We start from the raw sequence: 21814 nt of genomic DNA, 5'->3' as shown, positions 1-21814 counted from the left end.
CCGCTACCCCCTCCCCCCTCCCTCCTTTAGCTTGTAAGCCTCTGGCAGGGCCCTCTCCCCTATGTGTGTTTAGCTTGATCCTGCACCCCCACTGTCAGACACCCCTCTCGCAAACTAGATCAGACTCTATCTATTTTTACTGTTAGACATTTTCATGACCCTTTTTTTTAGTTTTGAGCTTCTTGTGTGTCCTACCTTGTAGGTTAACACCATGTATCTATTGTGCAGCGCTGCATAATACTGTATGTTGGCACTTTATTAATAAAATAAGTAATATTATTATTATTATTATTGATAATAATATTATTTATAAAATGTCAACATATTCAATGGGGCTGTACAAAGTTATAAAAACAAACAAGAGATACATAATAATACGGACACTTGTATTCTTCAAATGTAGACACTGGCACAAAATATAGAATTGGTAATTATAGTGACAAATTTAACATGATGAATAAAATGGTATAACAGATTGCCAGGCACATAATAAGTAACACATTCCAAGACACAAAAGTGTCGGAGAGCCCTGCCCTTGCAAGCTTACAATCTGTAAAGGAGAACAATTAGGTTAATTATGGAAAACTAGAAAAAAAGAAACCTTCTTATTTTAATTTTCCTTACCTACAGAAATGACATGGAAGAATTATCCTGGTGGTTTATTTACATTTTTTTGGTAATATGGAAATTGAGATTTAAAGAGACACTGAGGGGAAAAAAAAGGAAGATATAATGAATTGGTTGTGTAGTACGGATAATTACTATAACATTAGTAGCAAAGAAAATATTCTCATATTTTTATTTTCAGTTATATAGGTTTTTTTTATAACATTGCATCATTCTCTAATATTTGCAGTTTACACACTACTCAGCATTCTAAATGATTTTACAGAGCAGGCTTGCGAACATTTGAACTGTCCTCTGCAGGAAAAAAAAACAGTACAGTGACTGAGACTTGAGATAATAAGCTTCAGAAGACAGAGCTCTGTGCGACTTTGAAAGACATGGAGCTCAATGGCTCTTTTGCATAGACAACAACTGGAATTTCTTAACTCTTCCTGTACTGGAAACAATATTAGACTTACGTCTCTGCTCCTAATGATTTATTTTTTAACTGTACTACACATAAAAATAATTATATAATTTTTTTTTTGCTTTAGTGTCTCTTTAATTAATTGTTATTGACATAAACTGAAGGACTAGTTTGGAAACCATTAAGGTAAATTCTAAAAATACTTTATGAAACTCTCATAAAAATATCACCGTATTTATGTTTTTCAGACACAAAGACGTAAATGAACAGAATGCCAGCCGGCCAAGTTCATCTTTAAGCACTGGCTCAAAGGTGTATGGAAGCAACGTCTTATTTTCAGAAAATGAAAATACAGCAAGCACATCAATGCCCAACAAAGGGAACATAACACCAACATTTGGTAGAAGACGATCATCACCAGAAGAAGATAAGTTTTCACCAACACTCAGAAGACAACGATCAACTCCAGAAGAGGACACATTTTCACGTTCTTCCTCTGCACTTTCTGAGTTTTTAGATGAAGTGAGAAAGAAAAGAGCATCTGAAAAAGATCAAGCTTCTCTAGTTATAGATGAAACATCTTCACTGCCAATTTATCGTACTACTGGTGCTTCCTCACTTAGAAGATGTACACGCTTGAAGGATGATGAGGAGGAAGATTTCTCTTTGGCACTGGGGAAGCTCTCTGATGAAAAACCATCAACGAGTTATGGATTAACCCGTTCTGCAAGCCTTAGATGCTTACCTTCAGAAAAGTCTGACCCAACACTATCACCTGCAGTTAAACGCATGGCAAGATTTGGCTCTTGTGAGTCACTTCAGCATCCTCCTGTGTTAGGGGTGGATAGCATTCTTCCTTCAAATCCAAGGCCTTGGAGGAAATATCTTGACCCACCAATGGAGGAGACGGCAGAAAATGATTTTGATAAGCAACCTCTTGTATTCCAAAACAAAAGGTTTTCCAATTTGGCAAATGATGAAAATGATGAAAGCTCATCAAACTGGAGGTTACCTAGTCTCAGCTTTGAAAGAAAGTTGCCGAATGATAATGATGATATTCTCCCTGCTCTCAGAAAGTCACAGTCAACTCAAAGTTTATCAAGATATTCCAGGGATAGAAGAGATGGTCAGCGACCACTTAGTGTTCATTTTGGTGATTTACCTAGCAGCGAGAGCAGCTTTTCTACAGGTGTATTAAAGAGTGCTCTGAAGAAAAGCTCCAGCGTTGGTGAAGATCTAGGAAATCTCTCTGATTCATCATCATCTTCTGGATCACTTCTCTCTTGCAAAAGTGCAGATAGTGTTAAAAGTCGGCCACGTGTTCAAAGACTAGATGGAGAAGGCATTGCCAGGAAGCCAGTTTCACCTGAAATGTTGCAAGAAAGTAAAAGACCTGAAGCAGAAGGCAAAGAAGATGATGTAAATAGCATAATGATGAAATATCTACGGAAAATTGATGAAGAGCAAGGTAAATAGTAAACTGATTGTAATAGTCCACTATTAATACTGTTTATTAACGTTAAAGCAGTTAAAAGTTGATTTTGAAATTATAATAGTATAACTAGGGATGAGAAGATTCATTCTTAAAGTTCAATTTCGCAATAAATAGGCCCATTTTTGCTTATCAACATTTTACAAATTTGCCATCAGATTTTGTGGTGAAATTGCATTGAAGTCATTGGTCCTGAATTCAATGTTTAAGTGTTTCAAAAAAATCTAGCAGGGAATTTCTTACCAGGGTTATTTCCTGTTGGTTAGTACACTGTAACCAAGAAGAAACCCTGGGGCTAGTTGCAATGATTTTGTCAGAGATTTCTGTACTACAAAATAGGAATTCCTGGAAAATATACCTTTTTATTTGCATTAAAAAAATAATAATTTTCAAAAAATGATGTGCATCCCTTCCCAAGCCTCTTTACGCTTTTTCACCCATGCAGGTTGGTTTAGGCAGAATTCATAACTCGGACTAGGTGGGGCTCCCCATCCTGAGCTATACCAGCTCACATGGTCCATGGTATGGGAAGCTCTGGTAAAGAAGGGCAGCAAAGTCTCCCCTACAGCCCTTATCCGTACCATGGACAAGAGGCTCTTCCCCACTTCCAGCGCCCAGGAGGAGGAGGGGAACCTGGGAGAGTTCATGGTGGCATCTGGGGGTCCCCCTATCTGCAGGTGAAATTGGTGTGGGGATACTAATGTACCCCTTCCCCATTTTCACAAAGGGTTAAAGTTAAATAAAAACGTAACAATGAAAAAAGTAATTTATTTTTTCATAATTAACCATACATACTTACCTTTAATTATTGGTTCCTCATCAATATCCTTGATGTTGATGCCATGTCAATATCCTCTGGATGTTTATTGAAGCACCACCGTGCACCCGCCGCACACCTCACTCTCCACCAGCACTTGCTATACTTATTTTTAACAGGGCCTGGAAAAAGCATGTTTTAATGGGCCGCTGGGGCTCCCCATTGGTCCCATAACAGACTAATAGCAATCTTCTGTGAGTATAGCAAGTCAAATATAGCAAGCTCCGGGTAAGCATCTTTAAAGTGCCCCCGGGGCTCCCTATGTGTCCATTAACAGACTAATAGGAATCCTCCTCCGGCACCAATAGGGAGCCACGGTGGCATGGTTAGAGATGCTTTTGCTGGAGCTTGCTATACACTAGTATAGAAAAGTACTAGTGAGGTTCGACGTGACCAGTGTGTGTGGGAAGGAGATCTTCAATCAAGGCATGGGATCATTTCTGACGATATTGGTGTAGTATCATTAATACCTCTCTCTCCTGGTGCAATATAGATAATATCGAGATTTATATCATGTCTTGTATGATGTACATGTAAATGGGAGAGCTATGCAGATGCAGTAATAACAAAAAGAATAGGAGAGAGTGCCTTACCCTTACAAGCTTACAGTATAAGGGGATAATAAGTAAACATGAGAAGGAGGGGAATCAGTAAGCTGTTGAAGAGGACCAAGAGTAAAAAACATGTGTGTAATAAAGCGTTTTATGTAAGGCTCTGTATCTGTGCTGCCAGGATCAGTGGGTAGTAGGGTTAATAGCTCACCTGCTCACCCCTAAAACAGATGTCTGAATCTCCACCTCCAGGCTGGCTGAAGTGTTGCAAAGCTCTGTGGCCACCCCCACAGACAAAGAACTGCAATATTATTGTTTTATTTTGTTTTTACTCTCGGTACTCTTTACAACCTGTGTGTACTGATATTTTTTGTTTGTTTTGCTCATTTGTTAATCAACAGCTATCATGAACTGTAAAACTGTACAAGTTTGTAAAATTTAAAATGCATAAAAATGTACACTTCTCCCAGAAGGAAGTGTAGTCTAAATTACTTTTTTTTCCTATGTCACTGTCATTTAAAGGATACCAAGGCTAGTGCAAGAAGTTATGTTTAACTTACCAGGAGCTTCTTTGAGCCTGAGGTCTGAGTCCCTCGCTGTAGTTCTGATTAAATCCAGTGACACACAGCCCCCTCTGAAAGATCTGCAAATAGCACTTGATTACACCCCCGTGGCTGGGTGTGTTCTGTACATGTGCAGTTTAAGTTTTTATAAACTGCACATGTGCAGATAACTCCTGGCCATAGCGTGCTATTAAGGAGGCATGCAGGCTCAGCATGGGCGACTTAGTGTGACTTGCAGATCTTTCAGCGAAGGACCCGATAGACTGAAGTAGGGGGAGAGCCAGAAAACTTCAAGGTAAGTTACACAGAACTTTTTGCACTCGCCTCGGGAATTTTTTAGTCAGTAGGCAGACAAAAAACTGTCTCCTCAGGGGAGATTCTTAGTATTTCCTTTACTTTTTACAAAAGCGCTCCCTTGAAAGAATGTATACCAAGATGCCAACCAGCTCTCCCAGTCTCTGCACACTATTTTGGCAGACCATCTGCTGTTCAGTAAGTAAGGATATTAACTAGTCCAAAACTAGATTTATTACACATTTACTACCTATTGTACTGTAAGTGACTGTAAAATAGGAAAAAAAATAAATGTATAGTTAATTTTACTCTAGACAAAGCTACATTTTATATGTATTTTACATTTTATAATTTTTCACAGTTGTCTTTTAAGTTGATTTTTTAAAAAAAAATTTATATTTTGCGATCTGGAAAATATTAAAAATAAAAATATGTTTTTATTTAGCAATATATGTGCTTGTTGACCAGACAGGTTTTGAAATTCAAAATTTTACTGCTGCATAGTAAAAATAAGATGGCTCCATAGAGAACGACGCAGCTTACTTATCAGTCAGCACACTCAGCTAGTCTGCACATTTTGCTTTAGTAATGTTAAAAATTTGTTTACTACAACAGTGATGTGTTACAACAGAGTGGTGCTCAAGAATAAAAAGAAACCTATCTGAAGTATCTTTCATGCTTTCATTAAACTAAATAAAATATATATTTACAATTGTATTTTTTTTGTGGTAAACTTCAATTACACTTTAATCAATAACACAACTAATGATATTAAAAAAAATACTTTAAAATTGAACTATTATTTTAGGTCTTGGTTCATTTTGAAGGAGATTAAAAACTTTGGGCCTGATCCAATTCACTGTTTTCTCCTACATTTTCTCCTAGGTGATGTTTTCACATCTTATGAATACAATTCCTTTTAAGCCACCAGCAATGAAGAAAATACACGAAATAAATTTGATAGAACTTTTTCATCTAGTTTTTGATACTTTTTCAATTGCAAAGCGCTGAAAAGTTATTTTAAACAGAAGATGAAAATTATCTACTAGGAGAAAATGTGAATTGGATTGGGCCCCTTATCCTCAATCTTAGTAATGTCCTAGTGATGTCTGTAACAAGGACAAGAAACAAACTTCCCTACTGACAGGAAGGGTAACTTAAGGATCCTCAAAGATAATTTATCACTAGTGGAGAAACAGTAGAGGCTGTACTGTGACTCCCACCTCCCCCCCCCCCGTTTACTTTCAGAGAGCCTCTGTGGACCGTAACCACCTTAGCGGTATGGATGAGCTCAACTCGTCCATGACCGCCGCGGTGGATTGCTCAGGCCCTTACCCACTGATCCTGGCAGCACTTTGCTAGCTGCGTGTTGTGATCGATTGCCGCCACTCACCGCCAGCCCCCCCCCCCCCCCCCCGAGACCCCTTGCGCAGCCTGGCCAATCACCGCCAGGCTGTGCTATGGGGTGGATCGGGACTCCCTCCGATGCCATGACGTGGATGACGTAGATGATGACGTCATCCCGATCGTCGCCATGGCGACAGGGGAAGCCAAACAGGAAATCCTGTTCTGAACGGGATTTCCTGTTTGCTCTGATCACTGGAGGCGATCGGAAGGGGTGGGGGGATGCCGCTGCACATCGGCTATCATGTAGCTAGCGGTAGGCTAGCTACATGATTTAAAAAAACTGAAAAAAACCTGCTGTGCCGCCACCCTGGCGATTTTAATAGAACGCCAGGGTGGTTAAGGTGGCCACATACCATATAATTTTTTACATATCTGTTTATTTAAAGAATAGTAATCAATTTTTCTGACCGATTGTAACAATTCAAAAATCTGACCAGTGTACTACACACCTATGTTAAATTTTTCATCAATCATGAATAAAGTAATTGAAAGTTCAGAAAAAAAAATGATTGGATCTGTACATCAAGTAATTGACAATCCATCACACACTATACAATTCTTGATAGAGTTGGTCTGAACTTTCCAACATGTCCAATCTCCAAAAATCAAAAAAAAAATGGGAAATTCGATCGGACTTATTGATCCAAAACAAAGAAAAGTTCTAGGTTTTTCGGGACAACCAGTCAAAATTAACGAATTGGTGAAAAATTGGATCTTTTAATTGTATGGTGTGTGGCCACTTTTAGTCTCTTTTTTTCTCTGCTTTCTCATGGCCAATGAGAAAGCAAGTGCACATGTGCAATGATGTCACAACATGCAGTATGTCCAATGGCTGCTAGGCTATTGGCACTGCACTTATGCCTACATCCTGAATATCAATGGGAGGAATGGGAACAATATGGGGGAGCAGATAGGAGTATAAAGTGAGGGGTTTTGGGCCACTAAAGCACTTCAGCATCAGCTGATCTTATCTCACTCTGTGGCACCAGCATCAGCAAAAAGAGGGGACCAGGGAGAAGAGCCATGTAGAAAAAATACTTTTACTAGATAAATATAAGATTTGTATATGCTCAAGCTTTTAAAGACTAGTGAGCACGATAAGCATAGGTACAATTTAAAAGTATACATCTGTGCAAGGAAATAGGACAGTGCTGCTTTATATGTATTTGGACTAAGACATAAAGTTTAGAATCAGTATGATGGCAGCCATTTATTGGCTAACACAAAAGATAAAAAGCATAGACTTTTATTGTAAAACCTTCTACAGACTTCATCCTGGAACTGACTCTTATCCTAAAAGCACGTCTTTTGTGCATTTAAAAAATCAGAGACAAGCACTGAGACTATTTTCTCAACACAGAACAATGCCATTGAGACATTGCAAAGATTTTTTTTTTACAACAACCTAGAAACCTAGTGAAAGCTTTCATATAAAGTACCTTGGAAATCTTGAGATGGTTTGAAGGGATTATAAATCTATCATTCTCTCACATAAAGATGTTTAAGTAGAGCAGATACAATATTATTTGAGGGGATGAGAGATGTGTTAATCTAGTTTGCTCAAAATCATACAAGCATAGAAAAATCACAATCCCTGTTCAGGACTAGGCCTACAGCTTCAAACATTGGGCTTGATTCAGTAAACCGTGCTAACTATTAGCACGCTTGTGAAAAGCCCCTCTTCACGCCTAAAATCACTTTGTGCGTGCTAACTAGCACTCGCACGCAAAGTCTCTCGCGCGAAATGTTGTAACGATGTGCGCCGTTATCGTCGCACAGCGATGCGACGTTTTGCACGCACCGCGCTATGCACGCACAACTTTGCGCGAAATCTAAATTTCACTGGTGCGTGCTAAGTACTTTGTAAGCCCATTGTATCCATTGTGTTTCCAATATAACTGTATCTCTCTATGACTTGAGGGCATAAATAAGCACAGTAACTTTGAAGGGAATCTGAAGTGAAAATAAACTTATGATGTAATGAATTTCTTGTGTAGTAAAGCTAAGAAATAAAACATGAGAAGCACAGATATTGTTTCCAGTACAGGAAAAGTTAAGCCTCATCTACACGGTACAATTTTCCGTCAGATCGGATCTATTCGATAATTTCCAACCGTGTCGGATTGCAACAGATTTTTCAATAGATTTTGGGTACTTATCAAGGCAAAATCTATTGTAAAATCAATCTGAAACAATTTGGACTTCTACACATCATCACTTCAGCCTATGCTATGTAAGAATGATAGATCTCCCTCTTTCAATTCTGGCATATCGATAGCCAGTGTAAAACAGTTCAATGTAAGGAGCTCCTTGAATAGATAAGAATGCAAAATGAAATATCTCCCTGCCAACGTAGTGCAAAAACTGCACACCCATCTATTCCACTGACTAGATAGCAACTGCAGCATGAACACAGAAGTACAGAAACTTCAGTTATTATCTATGCAAAAGCTTATCTGAGCTCCACCACCAAAAAAGTTGTGGTCAGCACTGTATTTTGAAGCTCTTACCTCAAATGTCTCTCATTGTTTCTTGTTGTTTTCATTGTTCTGTGGATCATTTTTCATGCATGGTCAGGTACACTAGGTTAGCTGATCCACCAAAAAGATGCCTTGTACTCTTTAGATACGTGAAATATCAGCCAGTTTGTTAAAAAGATGTGTTCTATCAAGTATGTTCTACACCTTTCCCTGCATCCTGTACTTGGGTGTGCTTTTGTGCATGTGTGTGTAGACATGTACATAATATACAACACAGGCAGTGGCATAGCTAAGGAGCTGTGGGCCCCGATGCAAGTTTTACTTTGGGGCCCCCCAAGCACTCTATACATAACAATTGATATGGCAGACCAAAACCTGCCAATGGCAACTACAGTGTCAGAGGTATAAGAAGGGGATGGGGAACAGTTTGTTAATGATTACCACTATTCAAAGTATCTATAGAAGTGATCATTATGAGCACAGGACCAATAGAGAGCTAATACTGTGGTTGAGGGAGGGCCCCTCTGGCCCAAGGGCCCCGATGCAATCACAACCTTTGTACCCCCTATTGCTACACCCCTAAATGCAGGAATGGGGGCAGTGCTTTGTTGGGGATTCACGTGTATGCTCCTTGGAATTTTGGATGTGTCTGTCTGAATGAAGTGAAGGATATTTGATCCCTATATTTACTGCAGCCCCCTGTTGTCACTTCTGTCCAGCTCCCTTTTCTGGTACAAAAGCTATTTTGATCCTAATACCAGTTGCCAAACCTAGCTTTGTTTCTGTTGTCACTGTCTTCCTTGATCTGTCACATGAACCTCACCTTTGTGTTGTCTGTCAATTTCCATGACCTAAACATATATAATGATAATACCATGCCTGCTGCCAGCCCCAGCTATATAACCTATCATCTCAGGCACTAGCCCCAACTATTCACTCGGATTACATATATCAAGTCTTCTCTCAGCCATCCTGACTTCAGGTCTAAACCTGACCAGATTCTGCTGGTCACACAACTCTATTGCCAAGCTCCCTCCTCTCAACTGGAGAATAACCTATTCTCTCTGTCACTGGTGGGGTTATCCCACAGGCTGAAACCTGGTGGACATCAGTGGCAAAGTCGTTCATTGCCCCCAAGTTAGTACTCCATTGTCTCTTTTAGGGCACTCTGGTGAAGACTAGGTGCCAAATTAAACGTGACTTCTGGGGAGAGCTCACCCCTACCACTGGTGACAGGGTCAACATTCCTGCTAGCTGTACATGACAGATAGACTAAGCATGTAAGAGGTGCAACCTCTGTGGAAGAACTTTGAAAACAGTTCACTGAGCTATTCATCTCAGTTTAAGAGACTCAACATGGATATTTTCATCTGGAGAGTTGCATACAATAATTTGCCCCTGCCCCTCTTAGAACCTCAGCAAAACCTGTATTCGTTGCTGCCACCACTGCAGAACCACTTGAAAGTTCATAGCCAGTTCCAGCACTCTAAAAGTTTTTGTCATCTCCACCTTTTGTTTTGTTCAAGACTTTTCAGACTTTACAGCGTAAAATTAGAACCGTAATTTCTCTCCCACAAGGGAAATCACATGCTAAGTCTGTGAGTCCAAAGGCACAAGGCAACAAGGTTCTTATAAATACCACCACCTTCTTTGTTGTTCTCAACATGGTTTATGAAGACTAAGGATATGGTAGAGATGGTAATAATTCCATGTTGATGCACATTTTATACAAATCAATGATTCTCAGAAGTGAACCAATGAAATGCAGCAGCTACTGTGTTTGGTTAGTACATTGACAAGCTGCATACATAAAATTAGCATAATGTGTGCCAACTCAGACTTCTTCTCCCTGACTATCCCTAAATGAATACATCGTAATTCATAATTACGCATCGTAATTGTAAAGCAGTTTGTAAATTATGCTTTACGAATTTACGCATAAAATCTACCGCTATGTGTAATTACGCCTGTTACGCGTAGTTCACATGTATATTGCGAAGTCACTTACGAATGTGCTATACGCATACAGTTTTACGTGTACGGATGAAAATGACGCATAGGCATTCACATTGACCTAATGTACCGGATATCAATTACGCATAGAAACAGTAACTGAATGCAGACATTTTTACGCATACAGACATAAGTGTCCGCATGCAACTACGTTTAGCTTACGCGTAATTGCGTAATTTAATGTGTAATTACTGTTGACAACCGTAGGTGAAAGCTGGTTACACACTTGTAATTCAGCTACGTGTAATTGCTGAAAATTACGTGTAATTAAATGTAGTCGTAAACCCTAGGCCAGAGTGATAAAAACGAAGGTATGGGAACCACACACACCTTTCCAATAAGCAGGATATTTATATCACACTTGTTGTAGAAAGTACCAAGTTGAACAAACCATCATCATATTATCATGTGAGCCAAATGCCCAACAAAACGTTATATGGGAAAAACAGAGCAAAAACTGTATCAATTAATTAACATACAGACTTCAGAGGTTTACTTTTAACACGGATCGCACTTGTGTTCCTGTAGTAGCACATTTCTGCAGCCAATGACATTATTCAGAAAGATTCATGTGGAATGCAAATGTATCCAAAAGTTGAAGCGTATATAGGTATAGGATTGAACAGAGGTCATCATTTTTTATACTTGTTTGGCTTTGAATTTAATGAACAAATCTCTCTATCCCTTGAAAGGACCACTGTAGCAAAAAAAGTAAGCAGTTTAAGTCTGACAGAACCAACAGGTTTTGGATTAATCCATATCCTCATGGGGGATTCTCAGGGTTTTCTCTTTTTTCTAAAGCATTTCCTGGACGGAAGTTGCTAAATCAAAATAGTGTGCAAGTAAGTAGGGAGGCTGGCTGGTATCTTACTATTTTGGCAGGTAAACTGCAAATGCTTTTTAAAACAATAAAAACGCTAAGAATCCCCATGAGGAGATGGACTACCGGTAATCCAAAACCTGTCGGTTCTGTCACATTTTAACTGCTTGCGTTTTTCGATGTAGTTGTCCTTTAACAATATTATATCTGATCTGCTTAAAGCACCACATCTGAGTGAATCCTGGATTTACAATCCATCATGCCAAATCAGACTTTCCAAAGAAAGTTTCTCAAGAGGTCGTATCAAGATATTGTAAATAAGGATTTTTAAACTATATCTTCACAATTTTCTCTGCCTGTGATACTTTCTTTATGGTTAGTGACACTATAGAAAATTGCAGGAAGAGGAGAAAGCTAAGATGAGACTCTCACAGGCACTTTCTGGACTCTGGAGATAATGTTTTGGGATTTGGGCACATTTGAGTTTATTGGGATTTGGGCACATTTGAGTTTATTGGGATTTGGGCACATTTTGAGGTACCAAAGTAAAATTTAGATCAAACATATTTCACTGTATTATGCTATGTTTACCACATACAATAGTGAAAGAAAGCACAGGTAGAAAATCCGGCAAACTAACAAACATTTTAAAGTAAATCTTTAAAAAATGCTGTTTGCCTTGCTGTTGTGACTGTCCTCTGAATTCAATCACTGATGCTAAAAATATATAAAATAATAAAATATGCAGATCAGCAGGGGCATAACTACAAATCCTGCCGACCCCCCCCCCCCCCCAGCGAAACATTGATGGACCTTCCCAATATTCACACCCTTTCCCTTGCCTACCCCTGGTGACCCTCACATCCTGGGGGGGTCCACCTTGAAGGGGTTTTAAGACAAGTGTGGACATGATATTGTTTACATCCATACCAAATTAAGGGATTGCTCCCCTCTTGTTATGCCCCGGCAGATCAGGTGTTCTAACAACGGAGGATGCAGGTTTATTCTAGGTGTGACTCTGACACTACTGAAATCAAAGGATCAGCTTGGCATTCAGGAAAATGACAATAAAGCATTGATGCAATAAAGATGCCTCCATAATCCTTCTACTACTGGTTCTCTTTACAGAAATTATAGAAGAGTCAGCTCAATTATGATGTATGTATAATTCTTCTTCTATCACTGCTAGTCAGAAGTTGTGCAAGCTGCATATTGGTTAAAGGATAAATTTGGACTATATATATATATATATATATATATATATATATATATATATATATATATCTTCCATGCATAGTTTCTGTTGTGCATAATAGCTGGAGAGAAAAATCATGACAAGTATATTTTTTGCATGGAGAAATAAACACACCACTTCTCCCTGATTACTTCAGCAGGAGGTTGATGTCTCAGCTTCTGAATCCACCAATTACGATCAGCAATTCTCGACAAACTGTCACTCATCTTTCAACCCTAGCATTAAAACAAGACCTTTTCACCTTGCCGAATCTTAAGATCGCCTTTCAGTAATACAAAGAAAGTCACAACTTAGAAAAAGCTTCCTCCCAGTGTATTGAAAAAGGATCCAATAGGCTTCTTTTCATAGTACACAATATATCAGCCGAGGAGTTCTCGGAGCATGGAAATAAAATGTAGGTATAATGTGATGTCTACACAAACTTTACCCAGTATTAGCCACAAAAAAAGTTTAGAAGAAATATTTGTTTCTATTACGAAGCCATTCTGTGTCACACCTGACTGATATTTTCCATTTCTTGTCCATCTCATTAAATGTGTTCATTATCTGACGCTAGCTGACAAAAGCCATGCTACATGCCTCATTAGTCCACATTCAGCTCAGCTACTTGGCTGTCTTGTGTGCACCCAAGTATTAGCACTAAAAGAAAGAGATGCTGAATATAAAATGCACTCATGAGTTCTTTTAAAAAGATTTATAAAGGCACCAATGAATATTGCATATCCTAGAGCCTTCTGCAAGCATTTTATGGAATAGATTCATTAAAGAGGCAAATCATTACTTTTACTACTGGACTTACCAATCAAGTTCTTGAAAACATCTACCTTGTTTTAAATTCCAGGGGATTTGACTGGAAGTATAAAGGCAAGAGATAATATTTCTCTTTCAAATGAACCTGCAATGTACATAGCTAAGATTTGGTAAATAACATTTTGTCATTTGTTTTTCCCTTAATTATTTTCATGTTATAAAATGTAATTAAATAATAACTCTTCATAATAAGCCAAGTGAAAAAATACCAAAATAGAATGGCATTGATAAACTAACATTTATCTAAGGCTTTTTAGTGTTCTTTTAGTAGTAGGTAAGTATTAGTAGTAGAGGAAGTAGTAGCAGTAGTAGTAATAGTAGTAATAGTAGTAGAATCAGTTGGCGGTGCATGTGGTTCAGCTATCATGTAGCTAAACCCCAGACCCCAGGGATGGGGTGTTGTGTTACGTTTAGGTAGGTTAGTGTTAGGCATTGGTAGGGGGTTGGTGATAGGCATATGTAGAGGCGTACATATTATTATGACACCGAGCAATTGGGCGCAGGATACTATTTCCCCTCCAAATCATATGCATTCAAGGAGGGAGGGGGGGGGGGGGGGTAGGGAGGGGCGGCGTAACCTGTTGTCTCGAAATCGATCATATATGTGTGGTGCATTGGTTTCAAGAGTCAGAATTTTTTATTCAAGCAAAAAAAAACTATTGAAATTGTCGAATTGAATAAAAAAAAAAATTGTCATGTAATTGTAACCATTAAGCCCAATCTACATGTTACAATTCCCTGTGCGAACAATCAAATCAATCGGATCGAATCTATTAAATCCAACAGGTCCGATTGGGACTCGATAGTGTGATTGATTTTGGTTATCAATGCAAAATCGGTCACACTATCGATTGAGTCCCAATCGGACCTGTTGGATTTAGTCGATTCGATCTGATCGATTCGTATGATGGCCCGGGAATTGTAACGTGTAAATTGGGCTTTAGAGTTGGGAAAGAAATATTCTCTGGGAGTGAAAGTATCCAATAAATGCACATATCAAACAATTTATTACTTAAAGAGAACCAGAGATGAAGCACCCTCATGTATTTTATTACATTTATCAGTGGGAACATGACAGTAAACACCTACCCTGCTTTTAGTTTCATTGTTATCTGCTTAATTAGTCTATTAGCAACTGTGATAAGAATGCACCGACTATTCAGTCGAGGTTTGACCTGGAATCATTATAGCTGAGTCACTCTTCTGGGTAGTCTTTTCAAGCCCAAGCCTGCCCCTCTCCTGGCTTAGACTTCCTGCTTTGCATACTGAGAGCTGTGATGATATGGGAGAGGCTGCTGCTCCTGAGAGAGAAGCTCTGTGGCTGTAATATGATCCCTGTGTGCTCTGTGTGCACTAGATACTGATAATAACGGCAGTTTCATTCCTATGAGAGACACTTCCTACAGGCAGATATCATACCAAAATGAAAGCACATAGATGGAAGGCTGCATTTAGCCTAGATAGCAGCATAGTCTCATATAGCCTAGACAGCACATCCAGAACAACTGATAACCCGGAAGGAGAAGGGATATGAGCCGGCGGCCATATTTGATTTTTCCTGGAGCAATAATGGATAAAAAACACTAAAAAAGGCACACCAGAGCGGCAAAATTATCAGGTAGAGCATTTATTTTTTACAAGCTATCAACTGATATGTTTATTTTGTGTGAAACGTTCATCTCTGGTTCCCTTTAAGACCGTTTAGCTGTTTTAACATTACGAGAAAACAGGCTTTCATCTAAATTTAATGTGACCATATTACAGTAGTGAATAAATCCACACTAGGTCTTATCTTTTTTCTGCAGTAAATTCAAGACACAACCATTAGAATTTTAAAGTTCCCAAGATTAGCTGTATTCTGTATGACTTCTGTGACTTTTGAGCCCTGCTATTGTTCAATATTTTTTGCTACAACTTATTATAGATTGTCAACAAAGTTGGATGTACTGCAGCTGTTTCCACCATCAAAGTGCATTATAATTAATCTGCAAAGATTTAGCACTGAGCTAAACGTATTTAGACTTCCTGTTTCCTTTAGATCTCTTATTTACAAAGGAAAGCCAGAGCATGGAGCTAAACATATGTAGACTTGAAAGAATGAAAAATGATTTGGAAACTTTGTATGATATGTTTTGCATCTTTCCCCTGCCTCTTGATGGTGAAATTATGTAACATATGTATTTCTCACCAACCTCAACTATTATTAAATAAACAGTTTATTTAAAATGTAAAGAGATATAAAAAATAATTTTTAGTTCCTTAACATCAGTACCATATATACTCGAGTATAACTTGAGGGTAGGAAATGCAGTAGGAAATTGATAGACTGCAGGGAGCTGATATAAGCCCAAGGTAAGTAAATCACAATTGTTTGGTGGTGCGGGCAGAATGTAGCAGTGATGGGTTTGTGCCCTCCTAGAGGCTGCAGGCACCATCGTCTGTTTCTGTTCCTAGGCTCACTTAGTGCTCGACTTCAACACACTGATGTGTGAGGTATGATGCATAAATAAATCACTTAGTGCAGTACATTACCACAGGACAGCAACTTAGCCTTCCCGCCAGTGAGCTCACACTCAGCTACTGTCTATATTTAACAATATGGACTGATTTAGCAGACCATCCCAGCACAGTGTACAGATTCAGATTGGATGCTATAGGCAGCAAGAATACTTTAATGCAATGTTGATGAATACGACCCAGAGGGCCTTCACAACTCCTCCTGTGGAGTGCCTCTCCACCATAGGCAGAGTGGTGTAGGTGTAATGCCTGTATGCCCCCCGCTACATGTGGGTGTGGAGATGATGACTTTAACCTCCCACCCCTGCAAAAGCTGGATGGTATGGGTGTCATGTATGTGTGCCCCTTGCTACTCAACGAAGTATTACCCTTATTAATGGCCACAAGTACCGCACGTTATGCTATTAGTGCGATCCGCGATACTCAAGTACAGTATCTATGGTAGCGCATTACTAAAGGTAACTCTTGTTAGTGATGCACAATTACTGTAGCAACGGTCGCATTACTCCAGTACCACGGGTCACATTAATAGGGTAACTCACAGTACTTGCAGACGGAAATAAAGGTAATGCTGCTGTGCTCTGTCTGTGCACGTTAGTATTACTATGATTTTAGTGGATTACCCCAATGATGAGATAAACATAGGTACATACAGTATAATATTAGTTCATTGCTTGTTGAATTCAGTCTTGTTTCCTGAAAGGTAAATATAGGTTAAAAGAGCTGAGAAACAGTGAGATAAGGCTTTTAACGAGGCTCAAGTAAAGGAAAATTCAAATCGGCATTACTGCTTTTCCTCTTTCACTGTAAGAAGGTAGAGTATGGATTTTAACTAGCTCCCTACTGCATAACGCCGATCGGCAATGGGAGCGTGACTATCTGGGGACCGCCTATCGCCGTTTGGCGTCAAAGTGTGGTGGGCAGGATTAGCAGGGATTGTGTGCTTGCTCACACACGTGTTCCCTGCGGATAAACACAGCGGGGATCCATCATCAGCCTGCTAGCCACGATTGGAGCTGGCAGGCTGAAATAAAGAAAACAAAAGCAAATAAACATTTGTACAGCACTGCAATCTAGCGCAGGGCTGTACAGGGGACAGCCTTGTCGCTTAACTGTCTCTCCCATTGGCTCACAACCTGATCCCATACATAGGCTGATGTCTATGTATGGGTAGTGTAGTGTCTGTATCACAATCTAGGGCTAATTTAGGGGAGGGGGAGGGGGAATAATCTGTCAGTCATTTGATTGGAGTCCCTCATTCTGATTAGTCCCAAGGGCAAGGCCTATATTTTACTGTCATACTGAAATGTGCCTGAAAAGCAAATGTTCTAATCACCAGTTTACTTTACTTTAGGATTGTATATGAAGTCCTACTCACTTATTTCACATGTGTAAAATGTTTAGTTTGTAGCTATACTCTCTGAAACACATGAAGTAATTACGTTGTGCAGGGTTTCAGTGGTCAAGAAGGAAATAATATTTTTAACGACAATAAATGTGTTTTCTTTTAGGCTCTGGCTAATGATGTCTCCCTGTTCTGAAGGACTCACTCCGGCTGTTTGTAATCTTTCGTCTGAAGCTTGCACTATGTATCTGCCAAAAGCACAAGTTTGTAAAAATGAATTAATGGCTGAAAATTTAAGATGTTCTGTAATTTGTTTGCTTTCTAAAAATAAAGCTGTAGGTTTCTCAATTTTCAGTGTCCTTATTTAAAATTAAATGGCACTTTGTACATAAACTAAATATAGATTTCTGGAGTGATTACCTGGCATTACTGATGTGCTGCTGAATTTCCCATTATGATACATGTTATAACATGTCTGAAGGTAAATGCAGGATATAAAAGGTTTAAAGAAAGCATAATTAGTTGCTTTATTAGGCAGGGGGAAGTGTTTTTAAAAGTGGGTGGGGTTATATGATGTGGTGAAGCAGTACCCCCCACCCCCTTTACACCCTTTTTAGTCCCCCACATGTTGCCCTGGGTGATGAGCACAGACGCATGCTAACATATGTGCTATGCTCATCAGGTGCTGCAGACTAACAATCACGTCCTTCTGTTACAGATGGCGGCAGAGAGGACATGATTATACTGTAACATGGGCACAAGTGTTAAAAGATTTCCTCAATTAGGGCAATACTTCTCTGCAGCATTTGTTAAAGCGGATCCGAGATGAAAAACTAACTATAACATGTAATATCTAATGTACAGTTTAGATGGTTTAAACAGCAAACCTGTCTGCATACTGCTTTAATAGAATATGATTATTTTTTCCTGTGATACAATGACAGCAGCCATGTTGTTTGTAAACATTACACAGAGGCTGGCTTATCTGCACCATCAGCACTCAGACTGAAAAAAACCTAATCCCCCCTCCTCCTCCCTCCTCCCCTCTGCCTCTGAAATCTCTGGATAGTAATACCTCCCTCTCCTCTTGCCCAGACTGAGCTCCCATGAGCCCTTGCTACTGCCAAGGCTCTCTGCAAACTGTGGGTGGGGCTTATTTAGTTTATAGGGATTTAGAGTATTAAAACAAAAACAAAAAAGTATTTGGCTTGAGGAACGCCCTATAAACTATAGGAAAGGAATACAATTATGCAATGAGTAAAAGTTCATCTCGGATCCACTTTAAGAGGAAAGGCAATAATAAAATGCATGCTGTAATATGTACGAACAGAGGCGCCAAGCAGAGTAAAACAATGTTCTAAATGTTCCATAAAGCGTGTGAGCGCCTCTTTGACAGAGGCGCTCACACACTTTATGGACCTGAACCAGTCTTATATGCTCTTATGCTGCCTGATGAAGCGGGACTGTTGACCGCGAAACGTGTTGCGATTTTATGGAGTTGTGAATAAATTGTATATATTTTTACTCTGCATTTGAGTATATGTCCACTACCAGAGGGAGGTAAGTCCACCTCGACTTCCCTCTTTTTATCATTTTTAGAACATTGTTTTACTCTGCTTGGTGCCTCTGTTCGTACATATTACATCACTATTAAGTCCACCCCTGGTGGAGGGGTTCTTTCCCCATTTTCCTATCTACAGAGAGCGACTTTTATACCTGAGTGGGGTCAGGTACTAATACTCCCCACCTGCCTGTCAAGTGGTTGCCTGATGGTAACCCACCTTTGTGAGTATAAGAACCTTTGACATTATTTTATATATTGAGCTTATTGCACTATTGGGCTCTCGGTGTCCTCTGTTTTGTTTTTACAAATAATAAAATGCATGTACGCTGATCGAAAGGGGAATGCCAGGGCATACCACACTGTTTACAGACCACTAAATGCTTCCAGCTATATAAAATACCAGTGTGTCAGTGAGGTATGTGCCTTTATATGGCCTACCTCAATTGTGGTTCATGTAACCAATACACTGTATTCACATTGCAGTATTATTATCATCAAAACGGATTACTGTGTAATAATTTTAAAAGGGAAATTATTAAATTAAAGAAAAAACTCTGTATTTTCAGTGTAGGTCTGTTTGTTGTAAATATTGATCTGAAACATTGTTTTAGCGTGATTACATATGTGCATATACTGTAGAGTATCAGTGTTCCACAGTACTTTTAGACAGAAGCTTAAAAATCAGGTAGTATTATTTGCCAGCAGTCAATGATTAGCAGTCTTTTTGTGCAAGTAATTATTACTACAGCAATATTGGTGTTTCAGGACAGGCGCGGGAACTGTACTCCTAACAGAGTACAGACAGTACTGTTGCTAAGGCTGCAAGCAGGGCCAGTTCTCTGAAGAAGCATGGTGAAACATTTTTCCGCCACTAATTAGGCTTTCTTTGGGTAGTACATTTTGCTAAGAATTATTTTTTTCTAAATCTATTTTAACAGAAAGATTAAGAAAGAAATGAAAAAAAAATCATTATTTCTCAGTTTTTGGCCATTATAGTTTGAAATTAATATACGCTACCGTAATCAAAACTCATGTATTTTATTTGCACATCTGTCCCGGTTATTACACCATTTAAACGATGTCCCTATCACAATTTATGGCGCCGATATTTTATTTAGAAATAAAGGTGTTTTTTTTCAATTTGCGTCCATCACTATTTATAAGCTTATAATTTTAAATAATATAATAACATATTCTCTTGACATACATATTTAAAAAGTTCAGATCCTTGGGTAACTATTTATGTTGTTTTTGTTTTGTTTTTTTATTGTATTTTTTTTTTTATTAAAAAAAATGTATGTGGGTAATTTTTGGTGTGGGAGGGAAATTGCTAATTTTAAATGTAAAATAATATTTTTTTTTACTAAAAATGTATGTGGGTGCAGTTTACTATTTGGCCACAAGATGGCCACAGTGAAAAAAGTCCTGGATGCGAACGATCTCGCATCCAGGAACTAAAATGCTGGGGAGAAGTTTCCTGGGGGCAGAAATACCGCGCTCTCTGGATAGAAAGCGTCGGTATTTCTGCTGGGAAGTTAGATCGGTGAATGGGAATTATATTCCCATTCACTGATCGGGGGGCTAGCGGCAGGCGGCGGGAGCGCGTGTGGGGGCGCGCCCGATCACGCGCACTAGCCGGCGGCTGCAGCAGTGCCTATCTGGACGAGGAAGCTCGTCCAGATAGGCCGAACTGGTTAAAGTGGAACTGAACTCTTGCACAGCACACAATGAATAGACACACAATGAAGAAATCCACTCTTCTGTGTCTCTGTGTTCATTTATCCAGAACAAAGTGTATATTTAGTTTCTCTCAGCAGCTATGAATAGATTGCAGGAAAACAGCCATGGCTCTCTCCTCATACAGTAAACATTGAGGGCCCGTTTCCACTAGAGCAAATCTGCATGCGTTTTCTGCATGCAGATTCGCATAACCTATTATAGTCAATGAGTCGGTTTTCACAATCCCAAAAATCTGCGCGGTTTACTTTTTAGAGCAGAGAGCCAATTCTGAGTTTTGTTCCATTTAACATTGATGGTTTATGTCAGTCTGTAGTTCTGTAGGCCATCAGGTGACAAAGCAAAGATGAGACTCTGTGTAACTAACGCCTATTGTTATCCTAACTCAGGGAATGTGGCAATATTATTTTATTCAGCAAACAAACATGCAAAGATTACCTTCCTCAATTATATGCATACATACATACATACATACAGTACATATATATTGTCTTTTCTTACATTTTTTTCTAGGGTTCCTAGAGCACATATGGAACACATATTTTGTACATTTTCTATCCCTGAACTGTAGATTCAGTTTATTTAGAAGTGTTAGTATACTTGTTTCACGTCTGCTCCCAGCTCTACAATAGAAAGAAATCATATAAATGCATGACACTCATTTACAGATTTTTTGTTTTTCACATCACAGTGAGACCTGTTTGCCAGCAACCGGTACACATTTTGCAGCAACAGCAAGAAATGCTTAACTGAATTTAAAGTACTTCAGAGGAAAAAAGACAGCATGTTAAACAGTGCTACTCCACCTCCTCTATGCGAATAACCAGTTAAGTAGAACCTATTCTGCCCACAGTGCCCTCTCCTGAACTCAGCCTTCATTCACTAAGCCTGTCAAGTGCAATCGTATCCTCAGACCAACACTTACTGTACAATTTATTACAGGCCAAACACCAGTTCTGTGGAGGAAGAAAAGATTGTTAGTAAAGTTTTGATTTTTCAGACTTTTACTGGTATAAACTGTAAAAGGGAATAAATCACATGAGATGAGGAATCACCAATTCATCAGTTCCAGGCTTAGACTCAAACAAGCACAATATTTTACAGAGCTATTCTTCC

General features: G+C 39.0%; 1 protein-coding gene across 1 annotated transcript in view; it reads left to right on the top strand.

Moving 5' to 3' along the window:
* The window catches only part of LOC137525416 (unconventional myosin-XVIIIb-like), a 508546-nt gene extending 490801 nt beyond the window's left edge, over window positions 1-17745 (top strand). Inside the window, exons 24-25 of the mRNA XM_068246531.1 lie at window positions 1282-2501; window positions 17564-17745. Coding sequence (XP_068102632.1) covers window positions 1282-2501; window positions 17564-17574 — 1231 coding nt within the window. The 3' untranslated portion in view covers window positions 17575-17745. The remainder of the gene's footprint in view (window positions 1-1281; window positions 2502-17563) is intronic.
* The last annotated feature ends 4069 nt before the right edge of the window (window positions 17746-21814 follow it).

The sequence above is a fragment of the Hyperolius riggenbachi genome, chromosome 1, assembly GCF_040937935.1.
Source record: "Hyperolius riggenbachi isolate aHypRig1 chromosome 1, aHypRig1.pri, whole genome shotgun sequence".
NCBI classification, from domain to species: Eukaryota; Metazoa; Chordata; class Amphibia; order Anura; family Hyperoliidae; genus Hyperolius; species Hyperolius riggenbachi.
Note: the sequence above shows the minus strand (reverse complement) of the source record. Positions and strands in the feature narration are given on the sequence as shown.